The 18,481-nt window shown below is 32.0% G+C and overlaps 1 protein-coding gene across 1 annotated transcript in view; it reads right to left on the bottom strand.

Annotated features, from left to right (window-relative positions):
* Positions 1 to 18,481, bottom strand: part of LOC148956120 (circadian locomoter output cycles protein kaput-like) — a 157,582-nt gene that overhangs the window by 10,372 nt on the left and 128,729 nt on the right. The window contains exon 6 of the mRNA XM_089089230.1: positions 9,000 to 9,147. Within this exon, the coding sequence (XP_088945356.1) occupies positions 9,000 to 9,147 (148 nt within the window). The remainder of the gene's footprint in view (positions 1 to 8,999; positions 9,148 to 18,481) is intronic.

The following is an 18,481-nucleotide window of genomic DNA, read 5'->3' as shown; positions in this document are numbered from 1 at the left end:
ATTTTGTAAGTATAACGATCAAGTTGTAACCAATACAGTATTTGTCATAAAATTGCCTATAAGTGAACATGATAGTCACATTATGGTAAGACAGCCAATCTTATTGATTATATTATTGTAAACAGAAAACTTGCATGATTTATACAAGATACCAGAGTATAAAAAAATGGTATTATTGATGTTAAAAGAAAAGATCCCGGTGTAAGAGTGTCTAGGTTTATTCTAAAGCATAAATTTAGGAAGAGTTACTGCCCTCCCGGATGTTTTGACTTCGTAGACTCTGGGATGAGAATGTAACAGAAATGTCGATAGAAGAGAATCGCCAATTGTAAAAACCGAGAAGGGACCAAGATGGACTCAGGATTGCACAAAGCTCCCGTTCAACAGGAGGTCCCAGGGTATTCTTGCTGTCAGGTTTTAAGCCGGCTTATGTGCTTTCTGTAGACTAGAAAAGATATACTTGCACCACTGGTAACCACTGTTTTTCCTGAGGCCAAAACAATGATTTCAATGATTAAAATACTGTTAAAATTCGATCTTCGAACTTTACAACATTAATAAATAACCATCGTGTTGCAATTTTGACTGACGAATTCAGATATTTTGAACAGGAATTGTTAAGAGTTTAAACAGTTTATCTCTCGAAGGTAGGAAAAATGAAAGTAGGTAATATAGACTTTATTTACTTAGGCATTAACGTACCGCCCTCCTTTTTAAAGCTTTTTACTTTATGTACAGTCCTTTACGTTCCGTACTTATGCCCAGTCCTAAAGTATACATACGTTGCATACGCTCCACACGTTATATGAAGCAAATCAGTTTAATTAAAGGAAGCCTTAAAATATATATATATATATATATATATATATATATATATATATATATATATATATATATATATATATATATATATATATATATATATATATATATATATATATATATATATATATATAAATATATATATATATATATGAAACATTTATCTGCAATAAGAAGGGATGCGGCATCCCCCGCACCCATATTCAGTCTTAGTCTAAATGACGGGAAACGACAGATTAACTCCTATCTCATACCTCTTTTTATATTTGTCTGAAGGATCATGGAGAGTTAGACAATTTTGGCACTGAAATGCCTTCTTTTAGGCGTTTTTATTCATATCTATTAGCTATATGTTATGTGCACAGTTCTATTATGCCTAGTCCTATGCACAGTCCTTTAATCCCATAAAAATTAATGCGGTTGATATATATTCCATAAAGCACATTTTAAATGGAATCTCGATTCGTCTGGGATACCACTGACGGATCGTGCTCTTTCTAGGAAAATATCATTACGATTAGTATTGGATAAAAACTATTATGAATAGCTCTGAAAGGATTGGGCACGCTAGAAACGTATCATTCTGAGTGGATTGGCATTCATATTCACGCAACAATAAAAGTAAAATTGGTAATGATACTCATATTTAGTGCAAGAAGACCAGCACCAAGGAAATATGAAAAAATTAACATTTAGAATCAATCACGAGCATTGACCACACTGATAAATGAACATTGACTGAACATTGGTCCTCTGATGAAAAAAGAGAAAGTCCCCTTAGGAATGGAACCGTAACTCTTTCTGAGAGTTCAAACCGACAAAGGAGCATGTTTTAAAGAAACCCTTTACAACGAAAAAAAAGGAAATATTTGAAGATATTATTGAAAGTGTTTTTCATAAGAAGTCCAAAAAGGAAAATTCAAGAGAAGATGAATAACGTGGTCAAAATTGGGACAATATTTGCATTTTATTAAAGTTCACTTTTAATGCTTAGATGTTAAAACGAAAGTAGTTTGAATACCACAGCTGTCTATTCACAAAATAATATATGGTAAATTAATGATTTGTCCTAGTCTCCTAATATTTTTCAGTACTATGAAGGAGATAAATGGCTATACAAATAGCTGGCCTGACTTCATGACAACTATGAGCCAAATTTAATTGGTCTGTTACATCTTTATTGCTTCGTTTTGGCCGTAAATTACCGCGTACTTGTTAGGGGAAATGGGTCTCACTAATAGGGGAAACTGGTCCCTCAATACTATTAACTAAGCATAAAGATTCTTGTGTAAAGTACAGATCGAGCAAAACATTTATAGAAGTGAAAGCTTCCACACTAGAATAAGTGATAAATCGCTAGGGGTTGCAACCCTGGCTGTATGGCGTACCGGGAAATAATCAGAAACAGTGAATTATTTCACGGTAAGACTGTTATGAAGTCTGTAAAGTGAAGTCTGTGAGAATAATTTCAAAATATCATTTCTCAGGTTTCACTTACTTTCTGTGGTTTAACCAAACGCGAAACAGAGTTGAACCAAAACCAATTTTAGCAACAATTCGAATTCCGTACAAATGTATAATACATAAATATAAATATGAAAGCTACTGATTATTTCACCTCAGTAAGACTCAGTTAAGACATACTGTGGTGTATTTGTTCCTAAAAAATAAAAAAAATGGCTTCTATAGATAAATGGCTATTGAGGCTAACAATCCCACCAGTAGCATCTGGCCTCCCCCAGGCCATTCAGCGTGTCTCCAGGTGGTGATAGGGGAACGCTCTACAGATATGTAGGGTACCTCCAATACTAAACTTCAGAGTTTAAAATTTGATAATGTGGAAGATGGTTGGAATAATTTTTGAAAAATAATCTGTGAAGTTGCTGAATGTGTCTTTAGGAAGAAAGCTATGACTGGAGCTAAGAATATTAGTGAAAAAGCCTTATGTTTTAGAAAGGAGAAAGGACTTGTACAAGAAATATCTGAGTGATTGATCATATGAAAATAAAAGAAATGTAAAGAGAGTAGAGAAATCATTAAAATTTGAATTAAGGATGTGTGAAATAGAGGCCATGGATAAAATTGCCGAGGATCTGGAGGATGTAGCTAGACGACATAATAGTAAAATATTATATTGGCACGTTAAAAAATTGAGAGGTAGTAGTCAATCCGGACTTGGCCCAGTTAAAGATAGGAATGGGGTCACAATTAGCGATAAGGAAAAAAACTAAAGAGAGATGGGCCGAACATTTTGAGAATTTGCTAAACCGAGATAGAGTTGCAGGAAAAAATATAGAGGAAGATGAAAGAGTTTGTGATACCTTTGATGTGAAGGAAGATTTGCTTTGTGAGGAAGAATTAGCAACAGTACTAAAAGAATTAAAAAATAATAAGGCTCCAGATGCTGATAGGGTGGTAAATGAGTTTCTTAAATATGGTGGCTCTAAGGTTAGAAATAAGTTACTGAAGATAATGAATATGACTTTCAAAAAAGGGGAAATACCTAACGATTTTAGGAAACCCTTAATTAAGCCACTTTATAAGAAAGGTGATAAAAGTGAATGTGGTAATTATCAAGGCGTTTGTCTGTTCTCTGTAGGTAGTAAATTACTTAGTAATATGATACTTTTTAGACTGAGAGATGCTGTAAACAAAGTTTTAAGAGAAGAACAGTGCGGTTTTAGAAAAGGTAGAGGATGTGTCGACCAAATTTTCATTCTTAGGCTAATAATTGAGAAGTGCCGGAGTTTTCAAACACCTTTGGTCCTCAGTTTTATATGAGCAAGCGTTCAATTTTGTTGATAGAAGAGCATTAGTAAGGGTTTTATCCTTGTATGATATACCAGACAAATACATTAAAGTGATTAGTGTTATGTACGAGAATAACACTGCTGCGGATAAGGTAGGAAATGAGGTTAGCACCTGGTTTTGTATTGAATCAGGAGTTAAGCAGGGTTGTGTTCTATCTCCCTTTGCATGGATTATTTTGATGGACTTTGTTTTAAGGAGCACAGGAAAGGCAATGGGAGACCACGGAATCAAATGGAGAGGAAAGAGTCTCCTGGACTTGGATTATGCTGATGATTTAATCATCCTAGATGAAAGTGTGAGCAAAATGAATGAAGTTTTAGAGGTTTTGGGAATTCAGGGTGCTAGAATTGGTTTGAAAATTAATGTCAAGAAGACAAAGTCACTAAAACTAAGAATTAGGAAAGATGAAAAGGTTACGCTGGGCAATGAAAATATTAATGAGATGGGCGGCATTGCGGGAACGGATCGCATTTCAGTTACAGTTGGTGGGAGCTAGTGCAATTTTGGAAATTGGATAGCTAAGGCTCAGGTTGTTCTTATATAGTTGAGAAAAGTTGGATGGAACAGGAAAATAGGTCCATAGACAAAGATAAGAAACTCCGAATCTACAGGGATGACAGTGGTAACATATTGATCTGAAGTATTGGCACTCCAAAAAGCGGATGAAGATTTACTAGATGTTTCACAGAGAAATTGCTTACGGATTATTTTGCGTACCCGGCTGACTGACCGTATTTCAAACAATAGGCTATAGAAAAATGTGGTTCAATACCGCTTTCTAGGGCTATAATGAAAGAAAGGTTGAGATGGTTAGGACACGTTCTGCGGATGGAGGATGGCATATTGCCGAAGATTGTTCTTTTCAGCTAACCGTTTAAGGCTAAACGAAAAGCAGTTCGTCCTCGTTTGGGTTGGGAGGATGTCATTAAGAAAGATTTAAAGGAAATGGGAACTTCCTGGGCGGCTGTAAAAAGGGAGGCTTTGAATAGATTTGGGTGGAGGAGGAGCATGCGTAGCTGTGTTGGCCTCAGGCGACTTGGTGCTGCGGTGAGTTGGTAGTAGTAGCAGTAGTAGTACTTACTATAGACGAGACTCTTTATGGGCAACCATTCATCGTTAGAGGGAAATTATTCATGTGAGGTGTATAAGCCAATCCTGTCTTTCTTTAACTAATTTCGTGGGAGTGTCATTTTATGGTTAAAGGTAGTCATATTTTATCCCTAAGACATTGGCTAGTTTTGTTGATGATACTTGTAAAAAAAACTTATTTTTCCCATTTTATTGGAACAGTTTTTTGAAAATAAACGCTTTTTTCCTGTTTTCTGGAAACGTTTTTCATACAAAAATGAATGTGAAGAGCTTCTTACTTGGTTATTATTCTTACATTATTAGCTATGGGCGTTATAGGCCTATTAGCAGTTATATTTTTGGCTTGTCTGTCTTTCAAATACTTTTTTTTAATCCACCTTCTTTGGTAACTATAGCACTATGCTGAAATAATTGAGACGTCCCATCTAACTCCATAAGAAGCGTAAGAAACATTTGGGTAAATAAGAATAAATAGAAGGCCTTCTTAAATACACCTACAATAATAGATATCGTGTAGTCCGTCAAATAAAACAGTTTTTTTTGCCTAAATGCTCAACTGTCTGGCAAAAGGCCAAAATCGTTCAACAAACAAAAGAAAGGTACGGAAAAGAAAATGTTGTATCGAAACTTGATTTAAAGCTTTTCTTTCCCATTAACAATATCATAAAAATACCAAAAAGTGACACACATTTTGGTATCAAACAACCAAATAATCTTATCGTTTATAAATGTTAAACTGTGAATTATATTAGAGCTCTAATCCCAAAATAGAAAAGAATTTTTAGGCCATTAACTAAATTTCTTTTTTTTTAATATAAATGAGGCACTGAAACAATCAAGCCATGGCCACTTCTACCTCGATGATTTAAAAAAAATCCTTTAACCCCCCTTAAAAAAATTTCAAGGAAAAGTAAAGAGTTACATTAGACGAAAGACGAACAGAAATAAAGTCAAATAATATTTGAAACTTAAACAAACATAAATAATTGCAACTTAGTGCCGTTAGATATTCCTTAAATAGTTCAGATACTCACTTTTGAGAACCTGGATCTTTTGATTTAGTTAAAACCACCACCCCTTAAGACTCCTTAAAAGTTTCAAAATAAAATCCTTAGACGTCCGTGAGGTATTGCTGGTACAGGCTTTTGAAAACCTGGAGACACGCAATGCCGTTTGATTTTATTTAAAAAACCCTCAAAGTATTAACCTAATGTCATTAATTATTACTGAGGTATTGCTGTATCAGTCCTTTGACAAAATAGATGTACCTAACACATTTGATATAATTCTACATCCCCCTTGACATGCCCTGAAATTTTCAATTTAATACCCATAGACGCTCCTGGGATGTTGCAGATACGCCCTTTTGACAACCTGGATTCACCTATTGCCTTTGGATTCAGCCTAACATCTCTCTTGGTATTTCCTGACAGTTTTAACTTGGATTACTAAGCTGTTGCTGAGATCAATATTGATACACCCTTTTGTCAATCTGGAGTCGCATAGCGTCTTTAGATTTAGTTCAACAACTCCTACGATACCGCCTGAAAGTTTAAACTTAAACCCTCTATCCATTCCTTAAATACTGTAGATACGTCCTTGCGACAAAATGGGTGCATCTTGTTTTTGTTGGATTAGTTCGGCATCCTACCCTGAAAATCCCTGAAATTTGCATTTTAATGCGCTTAGTCGTTCTTGAGATACTATGGACAAATCACTTTGACAGCCTTGCTGCTCATTATTTGTTTTGGTTTAGTTAAATATTCCCTTCGTCATGAGGAAAGATTTCTTAGTTTCAAAACTACGAGCAAAAATTAAAATATTCTTAGCCGTTCCTATGATATTGCAGATAGCATCCTTTTGCCAATTGGATGTATATAGCGTCTATAAATTTAATTTAGTACCACCTTCAAGTTCCCTTGAAAGTTTCAGCTTAATACCACTAGCTTTTCCTGAAGATTTTGCAGAAAAACCCTTCTGACAACAGACACGAACATAGTGTTTTTCTGATTTGGTTCAAAGTCTTCCTCAACTTTCACTGAAATCCAACTTTATACCGTATCCATTCCCGAGGTACTGCAGATCCTCCTTTTAAGAACTGAGTAAACAGACTAGACTGATGCATTACAGTTAAGCCCTTTTGATGTCCTGGATCCATGGTGTCTCTGGTGTCCATGGTGTCAATTTATTTCAACATTCCCCTCAGCATGTTTTGAATGCTTTTCAACTACTCTTGGCCGTTCCTAAGATTTTGCAAATACGTATTTTTGACAAACTACATGTAAATAGTTTCTTATGAAAGAGTTCTAAATCTCACTCATCAATCCTGCGATGTTTGAAGTTAACATCCTTAGCCGTACTGAAATATTGCAGATGCACCCTTTTGACAACCCTTAGGTACGTAATTTAATTTGGTTTAGTTAAATGTCCTACTAAAAATGAATTAAAATATAATACCCTTAGCCGCTCTTTTGACATGCTTGATGCAAGTGGTGTTTCTTTGTTTAGTTTCAGCGCCCCCCTGAATATTTACTGAAGTTTCAACTTCATTCCCTAAGCCGTTCCTGAGATTTTGTAGCCGTAACCTTTCGACAACCAGGACGAATTTAATGTCTGTTGATTTTGTTCAGCACCCCTAAAAATATTTCTTGAAAGCTTCAACTTAATACCCTAAGCCATTGCTGAGATATTGCAGATACAACCTTTTGATATCTCATATGAACCCAGTTGTATAATTTAGATAAGCACTCCTTCAACTCTCTTTGAAGGTTTCATTTTAATACCCCAGCCATTTCTATGATATTGCAGATATAAAATCACGAATGCACATAGTGTCTTTTGATTTTGTTCTACGTATTCTGAAAGTTACAATTTGATACCTTAATCGATTCTGATATATCCTGGACACTCCCATTTGACATCCTTGATGAACAATCTTTTTTGATTTAGTTCAAAATCTCGTCAACACATCTTGAAAGTTTCATGCTAACACTTTTAGCCGTTCCTGAGATATTGCAAATAAGTTCGCTGGACCAAATGGAAGCAAGTGTCTTTTGTACTATTTCAATACCTCTCTCAACATTTCTGGAAAGCTTGAACTTACTTCCTCGGCCTTTCCTGAGATTTGACAGACAAAGCCTTATACAAACGGGAGGCACATATTGTAATCTGATTTAGGTAAAAATACCCTTAAAGAGGCCAAGAATGATTCAATTTGATGCCCCTAGTCGTTTTTAAAATATTGCGGATAAGACGTTCGACAAATTGGATGAACAAGGCCTCTTTGGTTTAGTTCGATACCCCCAAAAACATTTCCTGAGAGTTTCACTTAATGCCCTTAGCTGTTACTGAGACACTGCAGATACACAATTTTAGTAACTCAGATGCACAAAGTGTCGTTTAGTTTAGTTTATCATTCGCTTAAACTTTTCTTGAAGGTCACAACTTATTCCCTCAGCTTTTCCAGAGACATTAAAGTTATGCCTTCTGACAACCTGAATGAATTTAAAGTCTTTTGATTAAGATCAATACCCTAATCAATATCGCCTGCAAATTTCTGCTTAATACTCTCTGTCATTCTTGAAATATTGCGAACCCCCCGCTTTAAAACAGTGATGTATAGACTGTCTTTTGTTTTAGTTTAACGTCCCCATCAACATTGAATCAAGGTTGTAACTTAACACGATTACTCATTCCTTAAATAATGCAGATACGCAATTTGATGACTTGGATGCACAGAGTGTCTTTTGATTTACTTCAACATCCCCTTGAAATTTCAAGATAATACCCATAGACGTTCGTAAGATATTGCAGATACACCTTTTGAAAACCTGGATACAAATATTGTTTTTATTTAATTTAGAATCTTCTGAAAATGTTCTAATTTAATGCCCTTAGCTGGTACTGAGATATAAAGCAACACCCTTTGACCACATGGATATACATAATGCCTTTGCGCAAGTTATGATTGCCCAACTAGGCCTGTTCTTACCTTGACTACTTCTACCATAACTACTGCTCTCACGGTCATTACTTCTCCTAAGACATGACCATGCCTCCAACAACTACTGCTTCTACCGCCACCACTGCTCCAGCCAAACGTATACTGCCTAAACTTTTCAGTCCCCTTCTGGTTCTACAACGACTACACTAGCAAGACTACTCCAAATAAGATTGCTCCAACCACAGCATTGCTGGTTCTGGTACTGCCGCTACCACTGCTATTCCCAGCATAATGATTACAACTTCAAATGCTCAAATTAAACTCTAATACTTACAAATTGAGACAATGACGTCTGAATATTAGCCGTATGCATCTGTTGGGACACTTCTGGAGCCGTACCAGGGTGTTGAGTATCTCCCAAATGGTATACATCTTTCAGTTTTTTCTTTAGTTCTTCAAAATCCTTTTTCCATTCTTCTTCACTGCAGGTGAAAGATTTATTTACATAATATATTTGGCAAAAAGTCATAACAATCTAAGACTAGGATGGACATTTTTGCTGGAAACTTAAGAAAAATTACTTACCTTACTCTTTTACATTTTAATAGGACTATGGAAGCCTTTTTGGAGAAGAAAAACACATTGTTTTTTTTTTCTGAGTTCCGCTTTCAACTCCTTGAGAATTTGTAAGGAATCTGAAGGAATTTAAGATGCTTTCTGTAAAATGTATTTCACTTGAAATACTTTCTTTTTACAATTAATGAATATAAGACAAAAAGGATAAAGATCCTTCAGAGCTATTCATAGAGCTCGAATCGACATTTCAGTTCCGTAGTCTTCTTTTACAGGGACAGGTAACAAGCCAGTCACCAAGCCTTGCAAAAGTAGGAATTGAGCCCCAGACTCCATATTGCCCAGAGAAGCATAAATTCAATGCTACCACAGATCTACTGATTATTATGACGAAAAGTAAATGTAAAAATAAAATTTGGGATATCCCACTAATATACAGATCTTAGTAGGATTTTTTTTTTTTATTCTGACACCTATAGCAGCAAGGGTAGTTTCAAAACTAGTTGTTCTTTTAAGGTTATAAACAAGATACCTTAGTTTTATCACAACTTATCAAAACAGCCCTCAAGAGTAGAGCGTTGGCTTTCAAACTGCTATCAGGAAACGATTTGCCACTCAGTAATTCGTTTTCTTACATCTATTTTTTGAATATTCAGTTCAAAATATGGCGGAATAGAAAAATCATGAGGTTTATATTGCCCGTGAACTGATCTTGCGATCAACTGTATCATACACCCAAAAAATAATAAACATTCAACATTGAATAAATTAGCTTCATGTCTATTCATTCATCGAACCAGGACTATGATACTGTTTAAAAGTTTTCTTGAAGTCTTATCAAAACTAATTTCAGCTTATTTTCAATATTAGAGATGCACTATCATAATTTTGATTGGACCACCAGAAGAAGATTTTTGACTGCTCCAGGTAGCAGTGGCGGATCCAGGGGGGCAAGGTAGGCGCGCGCACCCTAGCATAGTCTAAAGTAGTGTAATTTACTTAATTAATTCAAGTTTGCGTTAATTAAACTTGCTCCTAACGCAAGTTTATCGGATCAACTTATTTTGCGCTCCCTCCCTAAGGAAAATCCTGGATCCGCCCCTGCCAGTTAGCCTTGAAAGCTCAGTAAAAAAAAAACCGGCACAATCTCTTTCAGGTAACAGTATTACTTGAAACATTTTGCTTGGGTGGCAAATCTTTAGTCATCTTATATCAATATGATCACCAAAAATATATCATATATAATAAATTCAGGTTTAATAAAATATCTTTCTATATGTAAATACGTTTATATATGAAATTATATATTAATTTTGTTTATAATAAAATTTGAAAAAAGTTTTGGCCTTTATCAAATACACAAGTTTCGTTGGAGTTTGCTTATCTTTTTGAACCCAGACAATGGCCTTAATCATGGTTGTAGCGATAGCTGCAACCTAGTGAAAGATGAACAATGCCCATTGTAACCCAAAAAATAGCCTGAAACCCCTAATTAGAGTCAATAATGACTTAACTCAGTCATATTCACTTTAAAATAGATTATAACTGCTAATTAATTTGTGGATGCTCATCTCTATTTTTAATGAACACTCTTTACAAAATCAGTGCTATTGTACTTACATCGGATCTTTACATATACTTTCTAGTTTCAAAAATAAATAGAAATGAAACCATTTTAAATTGTCTGAGGTAAGATCATTATTGCAACTCTCGATTATGCCCATAATTGGGTAGTGTGGCCTCTACGAATAAGTTAATTCTGCAGCTAGCTTGAAATAGGACAAAACAGATAAACACCAACACAAAAATGCTTTTAATATGTCAAATTACATTATATTATTATTAATAATTCTTTGCTATCATCATTCACATCATTATTCATTTCTTTTCAAACTGAGTTAGCCAGCTATCACTACAGGTTACCCATTTGCGGATAATCTTGAGTTTACTCTTTGCAGAAATTATTATTAGAATAGCATAATACCAACTTTGCACTTGTTACACATGACAAAACGAGCAGTCATGACAACTGTAAGTAAGGAGCGACCCGGCTCAATGGTAACCGAAACTCTAAAAAACGGAATTTTGATACCAATAGATACATCGGAAGAATCAGATTTTTCTGCTAATTTCAAATATATAAGTTATATCAAGTTTAATCCTACCCATCAAAAGTTAAGCGCCTGAGAAAATTTGGCTGATTTTAGAAAAAAGGGGGAAAGACCCCTTAAAAGTTATAGAAACTTAATGAAAATCATACCATCATATTCAGCGTATCAGAAAACCCTAATGTAGATGTTTCAAGCACCTATCTACAGAAATGTGGAATTTTGCATTTTTTGCCAGAAGAAAGATCACGGATGGGTGTTTTTTTTTTTTTTGTTTTTTTTTTTGTTTTTTCCCCAGGGGTGATCGTATCTACCCAGTGGTCCTATAATATCGTGAGAGGGCTCATTCGAACGGAAATTTAAAGTTCTAGTGCTCTTTTTAAGTGACCAGAAAAATTGAGGGAAACTAGGCCCCCTCCCACGCTCATTTTGTTCCCAAAGTCACCCGATCAAAATTTTGAGATAGCCATTTTGTTCAGCATGGTCGAAAATACTATAACTATGTCTTTTAGGATGACTTGATCTCTCGAAGCCCCCGGGGGGAGGGCTGAAAGTTATGGACTTTACCCAATGGTAACATATGGTATTGGTTATTGGGAACCACAGTTTATAGAATTAGCAGTAAGTTTACCGCAGATGATTTCTGGCTCTTCATTCTCGGTGCGAACAAAAAGCTCCTCCCACTTATTTGTGCAGCTATGGATCAGTGTGTTTGCGTCAATCAATGAGAAATGGTTAGAAAGTGCATTATTCAAAATTGCGAAAGCAGAAAAAAACTTGGTGAGCCGGCCAAGTGGTTTGCAACTGTCCCATATCACAGGTATGACTTAATTTATATACAAATTATGACAATCTATTATCTATATACAGTGGACTCAACTGATTGGTCTATGTAGGATTTTACAAAAAAGGGGGCGGGGGTTGATGAAATTTGTGAAAATAAGAAATTTTTCTTCTTCTAATAACTGGTGGAATAGGTGTGATGGTTTCAGGGGCGGATCCAGGATTTTTTAGGGGGGGGGGCGCAAAATAGGTTGATCCGATAACTTGCGTTAGGAGCAAGTTTAATTAATGCAAACTTGCGTTAATTAGGTACATTACACTACTTTAGACTACTTTAGGGGGGTAACCCTCCCCCCCCTCTGGGTCCGAAACTGGACAGAATATCTTTTTTTTTTCACGTCGTGATATTTATTTTCTCAGATTGTATTTCCTGTGATATTTGAAAAGTCTAGTTACCTGTTTTGGCGGAGAGCCTAGATAAGACTGGTTTCGTTTTCAATCAATGTTTTAGTATGAAATGGGCAGACCTTTCCTGAACTTTAAACAACAAAAACCTCTGTTTGAAAATCTTTGCACTTTGTGAATTTAGATAGCGATAAGGGTTCCTGATTGAGAACAATGTTATAACTAAGTTTCTGATCATTGGTAGCTGTGGGAAAAGCATTTACAATAGATTTGTCCAAGAAAATACTAAGTGTCTATAAAGAAGTGTTTTTCGTAAGATTCTTTGGGAGTTTCTAGGAATTTGAAAGGCATCGTATAATTTAGTGGCGAATCCAAAATTTTACTGGGCTTTGTGCAATAAATGCTCTTATTATAAAATATTCTTCCAGTTTGTTTGCTAGAAAATAAATAAAATGCATTTCTTACTGCTGAGTCTGTATAATCTTAGACCTTTTACGGCACAATTTCCAAAATATTTCTAAGACGTTTTTTTCTAACGGGGAACTATAAGAAATAATACATTTTTAGTAATACATTTCAAAGAGTTCAGCCGCTAAATTTTATGTTTGATTTTCCAGGTCAACAGAATAGCTAATAGTGTATGGCCAGGAGGATATTATGAGAAACCCGATTTTACTACTTATATCAGGAAGTATACTAATATATGCAACCGCTATTTTGGCCCGCCATCTATATATATATATATATATATATATATATATATATATATATATATATATATATATATATATATATATATATATATATATATATATATATATATATATATATATATATATATATATATATATATATATATATATATATATATATATATATATATATATATATATCGGCGCGTACAAACAGCTCCTCTCATTTGATCTGCCATCAGCGGTCGAATTACCCTGGAACACGTTATTTGGCAGAAACTTTCTCAAAATGCCTGTAAAACCAACTTGAGACTTCGAAACCTACTTTTAACTCTTAAAAATATCTAATAATAACATGGCACTACTAATTACCGGTTTGCATGTATGTATTGGAATAAATTAATTTAAAATTAGTTTTTTCAAAATTAGTGTTCCAACGTTGAAGCCAAATTTCGCGTTCAAGAGAAATCTGACTTGTCTACCCGTGAAAAGATCTAATGTCGCTTATGTTTATAGGTTCTCTGGAGCACTTGCACCTCGGTCCGGGTTTTTATAATGGGTCAGATAGGGAAAGATCATGCTCCTAATTCTACAGACTATGAGTAGAGGTGACCCTATTGATCCCACCCCTCACCCCAGCTGCTACCTATAACTTTTTTTCACCCCAAATATGGGCCTAGAGTCCCTAGAGAGAACACGTGGGTAATGGGGTCAATGACCTCTTTCGGTCTCCTCCAGGTGTGCTTTTGGCACGCTCTGAGGCGAATGTTATGATCCAGAAATAGTATTTGTTGTTGTTTCCGAGGCAAATGTCAAGGTCAATGTTGTTATTGTTGTGAGTGCACGCTCTCAGCGAATGTTATGATCCAGAAATAGTATTTGTTGTTGTTGCTCTCAGCGAATGTTATGATCCAGAAATAGTATTTGTTGTTGTTGCTCGAGCCAAATGCTATGAGTTTCCCGGAAACAGTTAGATCACATGTTTCCTTCTCAGCCAATCAACGAGTCGGTTACATCCCCCTTCTCAACCAATCAGAGGGCGGAAATATTAGAAAAAGAGGATTGCAGGTTGGGCTAGTGTAGATTTTTAGTTTATTATTTTATTACCTATTTAGTTTAGATTTTTAGTTTATTCTAAGTTTATTTATTACATTTATTTTAGTTTAGTTTTAGTTTGGTTTAGTTTAGATTATAGTTTAGTTTTAGTTTAATGTTTAGTTTAGTGTTATAATTTATATTTTGTTTAGTTTTAGTTTAATTTTAGTTTAGTTTAGATTATAGTTTTAGTTTAGCTACAGTCTGCTAAAGAGTTTTAGTTAGAGTTTTAATTTAGTAGCTTAGTTTGGTTTTATTTTAGTTTTAGATTAGTGTTTAGTTTTAGTTTAGAGTTTTAGTTAGTTTAGCTTAGTTTTAGAATAGTGTTTAGTTTTAGTTAGAGTTATAGTTTAGTAGTTTAGAGATTAGAATTTATTTTTAGTTTAGTTTTAGTTAGTTTAGTTTTAGTTTAGTCTAGATTTTTAGTTTTAGTTTACTTTTAGTTTAGTTTATATTAGAGTTTTAGTTTAGCTAAAGTTTTCTAAAGATTTTTAGTTATATTTTTAATTTATTATATTTTTTTTTTTTTATTTTATTTTTATATTAGTTTTTAGTTTTAGTTTAGAGTTTTAGTTAGTTTAGTTTAGTTTTATATTAGTGTTTAGTTTTAGTTAGAGTTATAGTTTAGTTTAGTTTTAGATTAGAATCTATTTTTAGTTTAGTTTTAGTTAGTTTAGTTTTAGTTTAGTCTAGATTTTTAGTTTTAGTTTACTTTTAGTTTAGTTTAGATTAGAGTTTTAGCTTAGCTACAGTTTGCTAAAGAGTTTTAGTTAGAGTTTTAATTTAGTAGCTTAGTTTGGTTTTAGTTTAGTTTTAGATTAGTGTTTAGTTTTAGTTTAGAGTTTTAGTTAGTTTAGTTTAGTTTTAGATGTGTTTAGTTTTAGTTAGAGTTATAGTTTAGTTTAGTTTTAGATTAGTGTTTAGTTTTATTTTAGAGTTTTAGTTATTTTAGTTTATTTTTAGTTTAGTCTAGATTTTTATTTTTAGTTTTAGTTTATTTTTAGTTTATTTTAGATTAGAGTTTTAGTTTAGCTACAGTTTGCTAAAGAGTTTTAGTTAGAGTTTTAATTTAGTAGCTTAGTTTGGTTTTAGTTTAGTTTTAGATTAGTGTTTAGTTTTAGTTTAGAGTTTTAGTTAGTTTAGTTTAGTTTTAGATTAGTGTTTAGTTTTAGTTAGAGTTATAGTTTAGTTTAGTTTTAGATTAGTGTTTAGTTTTAGTTTAGAGTTTTAGTTAGTTTAGTTTAGTTTTAGTTTATTCTAGATTTTTAGTTTTAGTTTTAGTTTACTTTTAGTTTAGTTTAGATTAGATTTTTAGTTTAGCTACAGTTTGCTAAAGAGTTTTAGTTAGAGTTTTAATTTAGTAGCTTAGTTTGGTTTTAGTTTAGTTTTAGATTAGTGTTTAGTTTTAGTTTAGAGTTTTAGTTATTTTAGTTTAGTTTTATATTAGTGTTTAGTTTTAGCTAGAGTTATATTTTAGTTTAGTTTTATATTAGTCTTTAGTTTTAGTTTAGAGTTTTATTTAGTTTAGTTTTAGTTTAGTATAGATTTTTAGTTTTAGTTTACTTTTAGTTTAGTTTAGATTATAGTTTTATTTTAGCTACAGTTTGCTAAAGAGTTTTAGTTAGAGTTTTAATTTAGTATCTTAGTTCTGTTTTAGTTTAGTTTTAGATTAGTGTTTAGTTTTAGTTTAGAGTTTTAGTTAGTTTAGTTTAGTTTTAGATTAGTGTTTAGTTTTATTTAGAGTTATAGTTTATTTTAGTTTTAGATTAGTGTTTAGTTTTAGTTTAGTGTTTTTGTTAGTTTAGTTTAGTTTTAGTTTAGTCTAGATTTTTAGTTTTAGTTTACTTTTAGTTTAGTTTAGATTAGAGTTTTAGTTTAGCTACATTTTGCTAAAGAGTTTTAGTTAGAGTTTTAATTTAGTAGCTTAGTTTGGTTTTAGTTTAGTTTTAGATTAGTGTTTAGTTTTAGTTTAGAGTATAGTTAGTTTAGTTTAGTTTTAGATTAGTGTTTAGTTTTAGTTAGAGTTATAGTTTAGTTTAGTTTTAGATTAGTGTTTAGTTTTAGTTTAGAGTTTTAGTTAGTTTAGTTTAGTTTTAGTTTAGTCTATATTTTTATTTTTAGTTTACTTTTAGTTTTTTTATTTAAGAGTTTTCGTTTTAAATATTAGTTTTAGTTAGAGTTTTAATTTATTAGCTTAGTTTGGTTTTAGTTTAGTTTTAGATTAGTGTTTAGTTCTAGTTTAGTTTTAGTTTACTTTAGTTTCTTAGTTACGAGTTTTCGTTTTACATATGAGTTTTATTTAGAGTTTTAATTTAGTAGCTTAGTTTGATTTTAGTTTAGTTTTAGATTAGTGTTTAGTTTTAGTTAGAGTTATACTTTAGTAGTTTAGGGATTAGAATTTATTTCTAGTTTAGTTTTAGTTAGTTTAGTTTTAGTTTAGTCTAGATTTTTAGTTTAGTTTTAAATTAGTGTTTAGTTTTAGTTTAGAGTTTTAGTTAGTTTAGTTTAGTTTTAGTTTAGTCTAGATTTTTAGTTTTAGTTTTAGTTTACTTTTAGTTTTTTTTAGTTAAGAGTTTTCGTTTTACATATGAGTTTTAGTTAGAGTTTTAATTTAGTAGCTTAGTTTGGTTTTAGTTTAGTTTTAGATTAGTGTTTAGTTTTAGTTTAGAGTTTTAGTTGGTTTATTTTAGTTTTAGATTAGTGTTTAGTTTTAGTTAGAGTTATATTTTAGTATTTTAGAGATTATAATTTATTTTTAGTTTAGTTTTAGTTAGTTTAGTTTTAGTTTAGTCTAGATTTTTAGTTTTAGTTTTAGTTTACTTTTATTTTAGTTTAGATTAGAGTTTTAGTTTAGCTACAGTTTGCTAAAGAGTTTTAGTTAGAGTTTTAATTTAGTAGCTTAGCTTGATTTTAGTTTAGTTTTAGATTAGTGTTTAGTTTTAGTTTAGAGTTTTAGTTTAGCTACAGTTTGCTAAAGAGTTTTAGTTAGAGTTTTAATTTAGTAGCTTAGTTTGGTTTTAGTTTAGTTTTAGATTAGTGTTTAGTTTTAGTTTAGAGTTTTAGCTAGTTTAGTTTAGTTTTAGATTAGTTTTTAGTTTTATTTATAGTTATAGTTTAGTTTAGTTTTAGATTAGTGTTTAGTTTTAGTTTAGAGTTTTAGTTAGTTTAGTTTAGTTTTAGTTTAGTCTAGATTTTTAGTTTTAGTTTTAGTTTACTTTTAGTTTAGTTTAGATTATAGTTTTAGTTTATCTACAGTTTTCTAAATAGTTTTAGTTAGAGTTTTAATTTAGTAGCTTAGTTTGGTTTTAGTTTAGTTTTAGATTAGTGTTTAGTTTTAGTTTAGAGTTTTAGTTAGTTTAGTTTAGTTTTAGATTAGTGTTTAGTTTTAGTTAGAGTTATAGTTTAGTTTAGTTTTAGATTAGTATTTAGTTTTAGTTTAGAGTTTTAGTTAGTTTAGTTTAGTTTTAGTTTAGTTTAGAGTTTTAGTTTACTTTAGTTTTTTAGTTACGAGTTTTCGTTTTACATATGAGTTTTAGTTAGAGTTTTAATTTAGTAGCTTAGTTTGGTTTTAGTTTAGTTTTAGATTAGTGTTTAGTTTTAGTTTAGAGTTATAGTTTAGTAGCTTAGAGATTAGAATTTATTTCTAGTTTAGTTTTAGTTAGTTTAGTTTTAGTTTAGTCTAGATTTTTAGTTTTAGTTTTAGTTTACTTTTAGTTTAGTTTTAGTTTAATGTTTAGTTTTCTTTTAGTTAGTTTAGTTTTAGTTTATTTTAAGTTTATTCATTACCTTTATTTTTAGTTTAGTTTTAGTTTAGTTTTAGATTAGAGTTTTAGTTTAGCTACAGTTTGCTAAAGAGTTTTAGTTAGAGTTTTAATTTAGTAGCTTAGTTTGGTTTTAGTTTAGTTTTAGATTAGTGTTTAGTTTTAGTTTAGAGTTTTAGTTAGTTTAGTTTAGTTTTAGATTAGTGTTTAGTTTTAGTTAGAGTTATACTTTAGTAGTTTAGAGATTAGAATTTATTCTAGTTTAGTTTTAGTTAGTTTAGTTTTAGTTTAGTCAAGATTTTTAGTTTGAGTTTTAGTTTACTTTTAGTTTTTTTAGTTAAGAGTTTTCGTTTTACATATGAGTTTTAGTTAGAGTTTTAATTTAGCAGTTTACTTTAG

The sequence above is a fragment of the Artemia sp. Qi Xiang Cuo genome, chromosome 1 (assembly GCF_049724085.1).
Source record: "Artemia sp. Qi Xiang Cuo chromosome 1, ASM4972408v1, whole genome shotgun sequence".
NCBI lineage: Eukaryota > Metazoa > Arthropoda > Branchiopoda > Anostraca > Artemiidae > Artemia > Artemia sp. Qi Xiang Cuo.
Note: the sequence above shows the minus strand (reverse complement) of the source record. Positions and strands in the feature narration are given on the sequence as shown.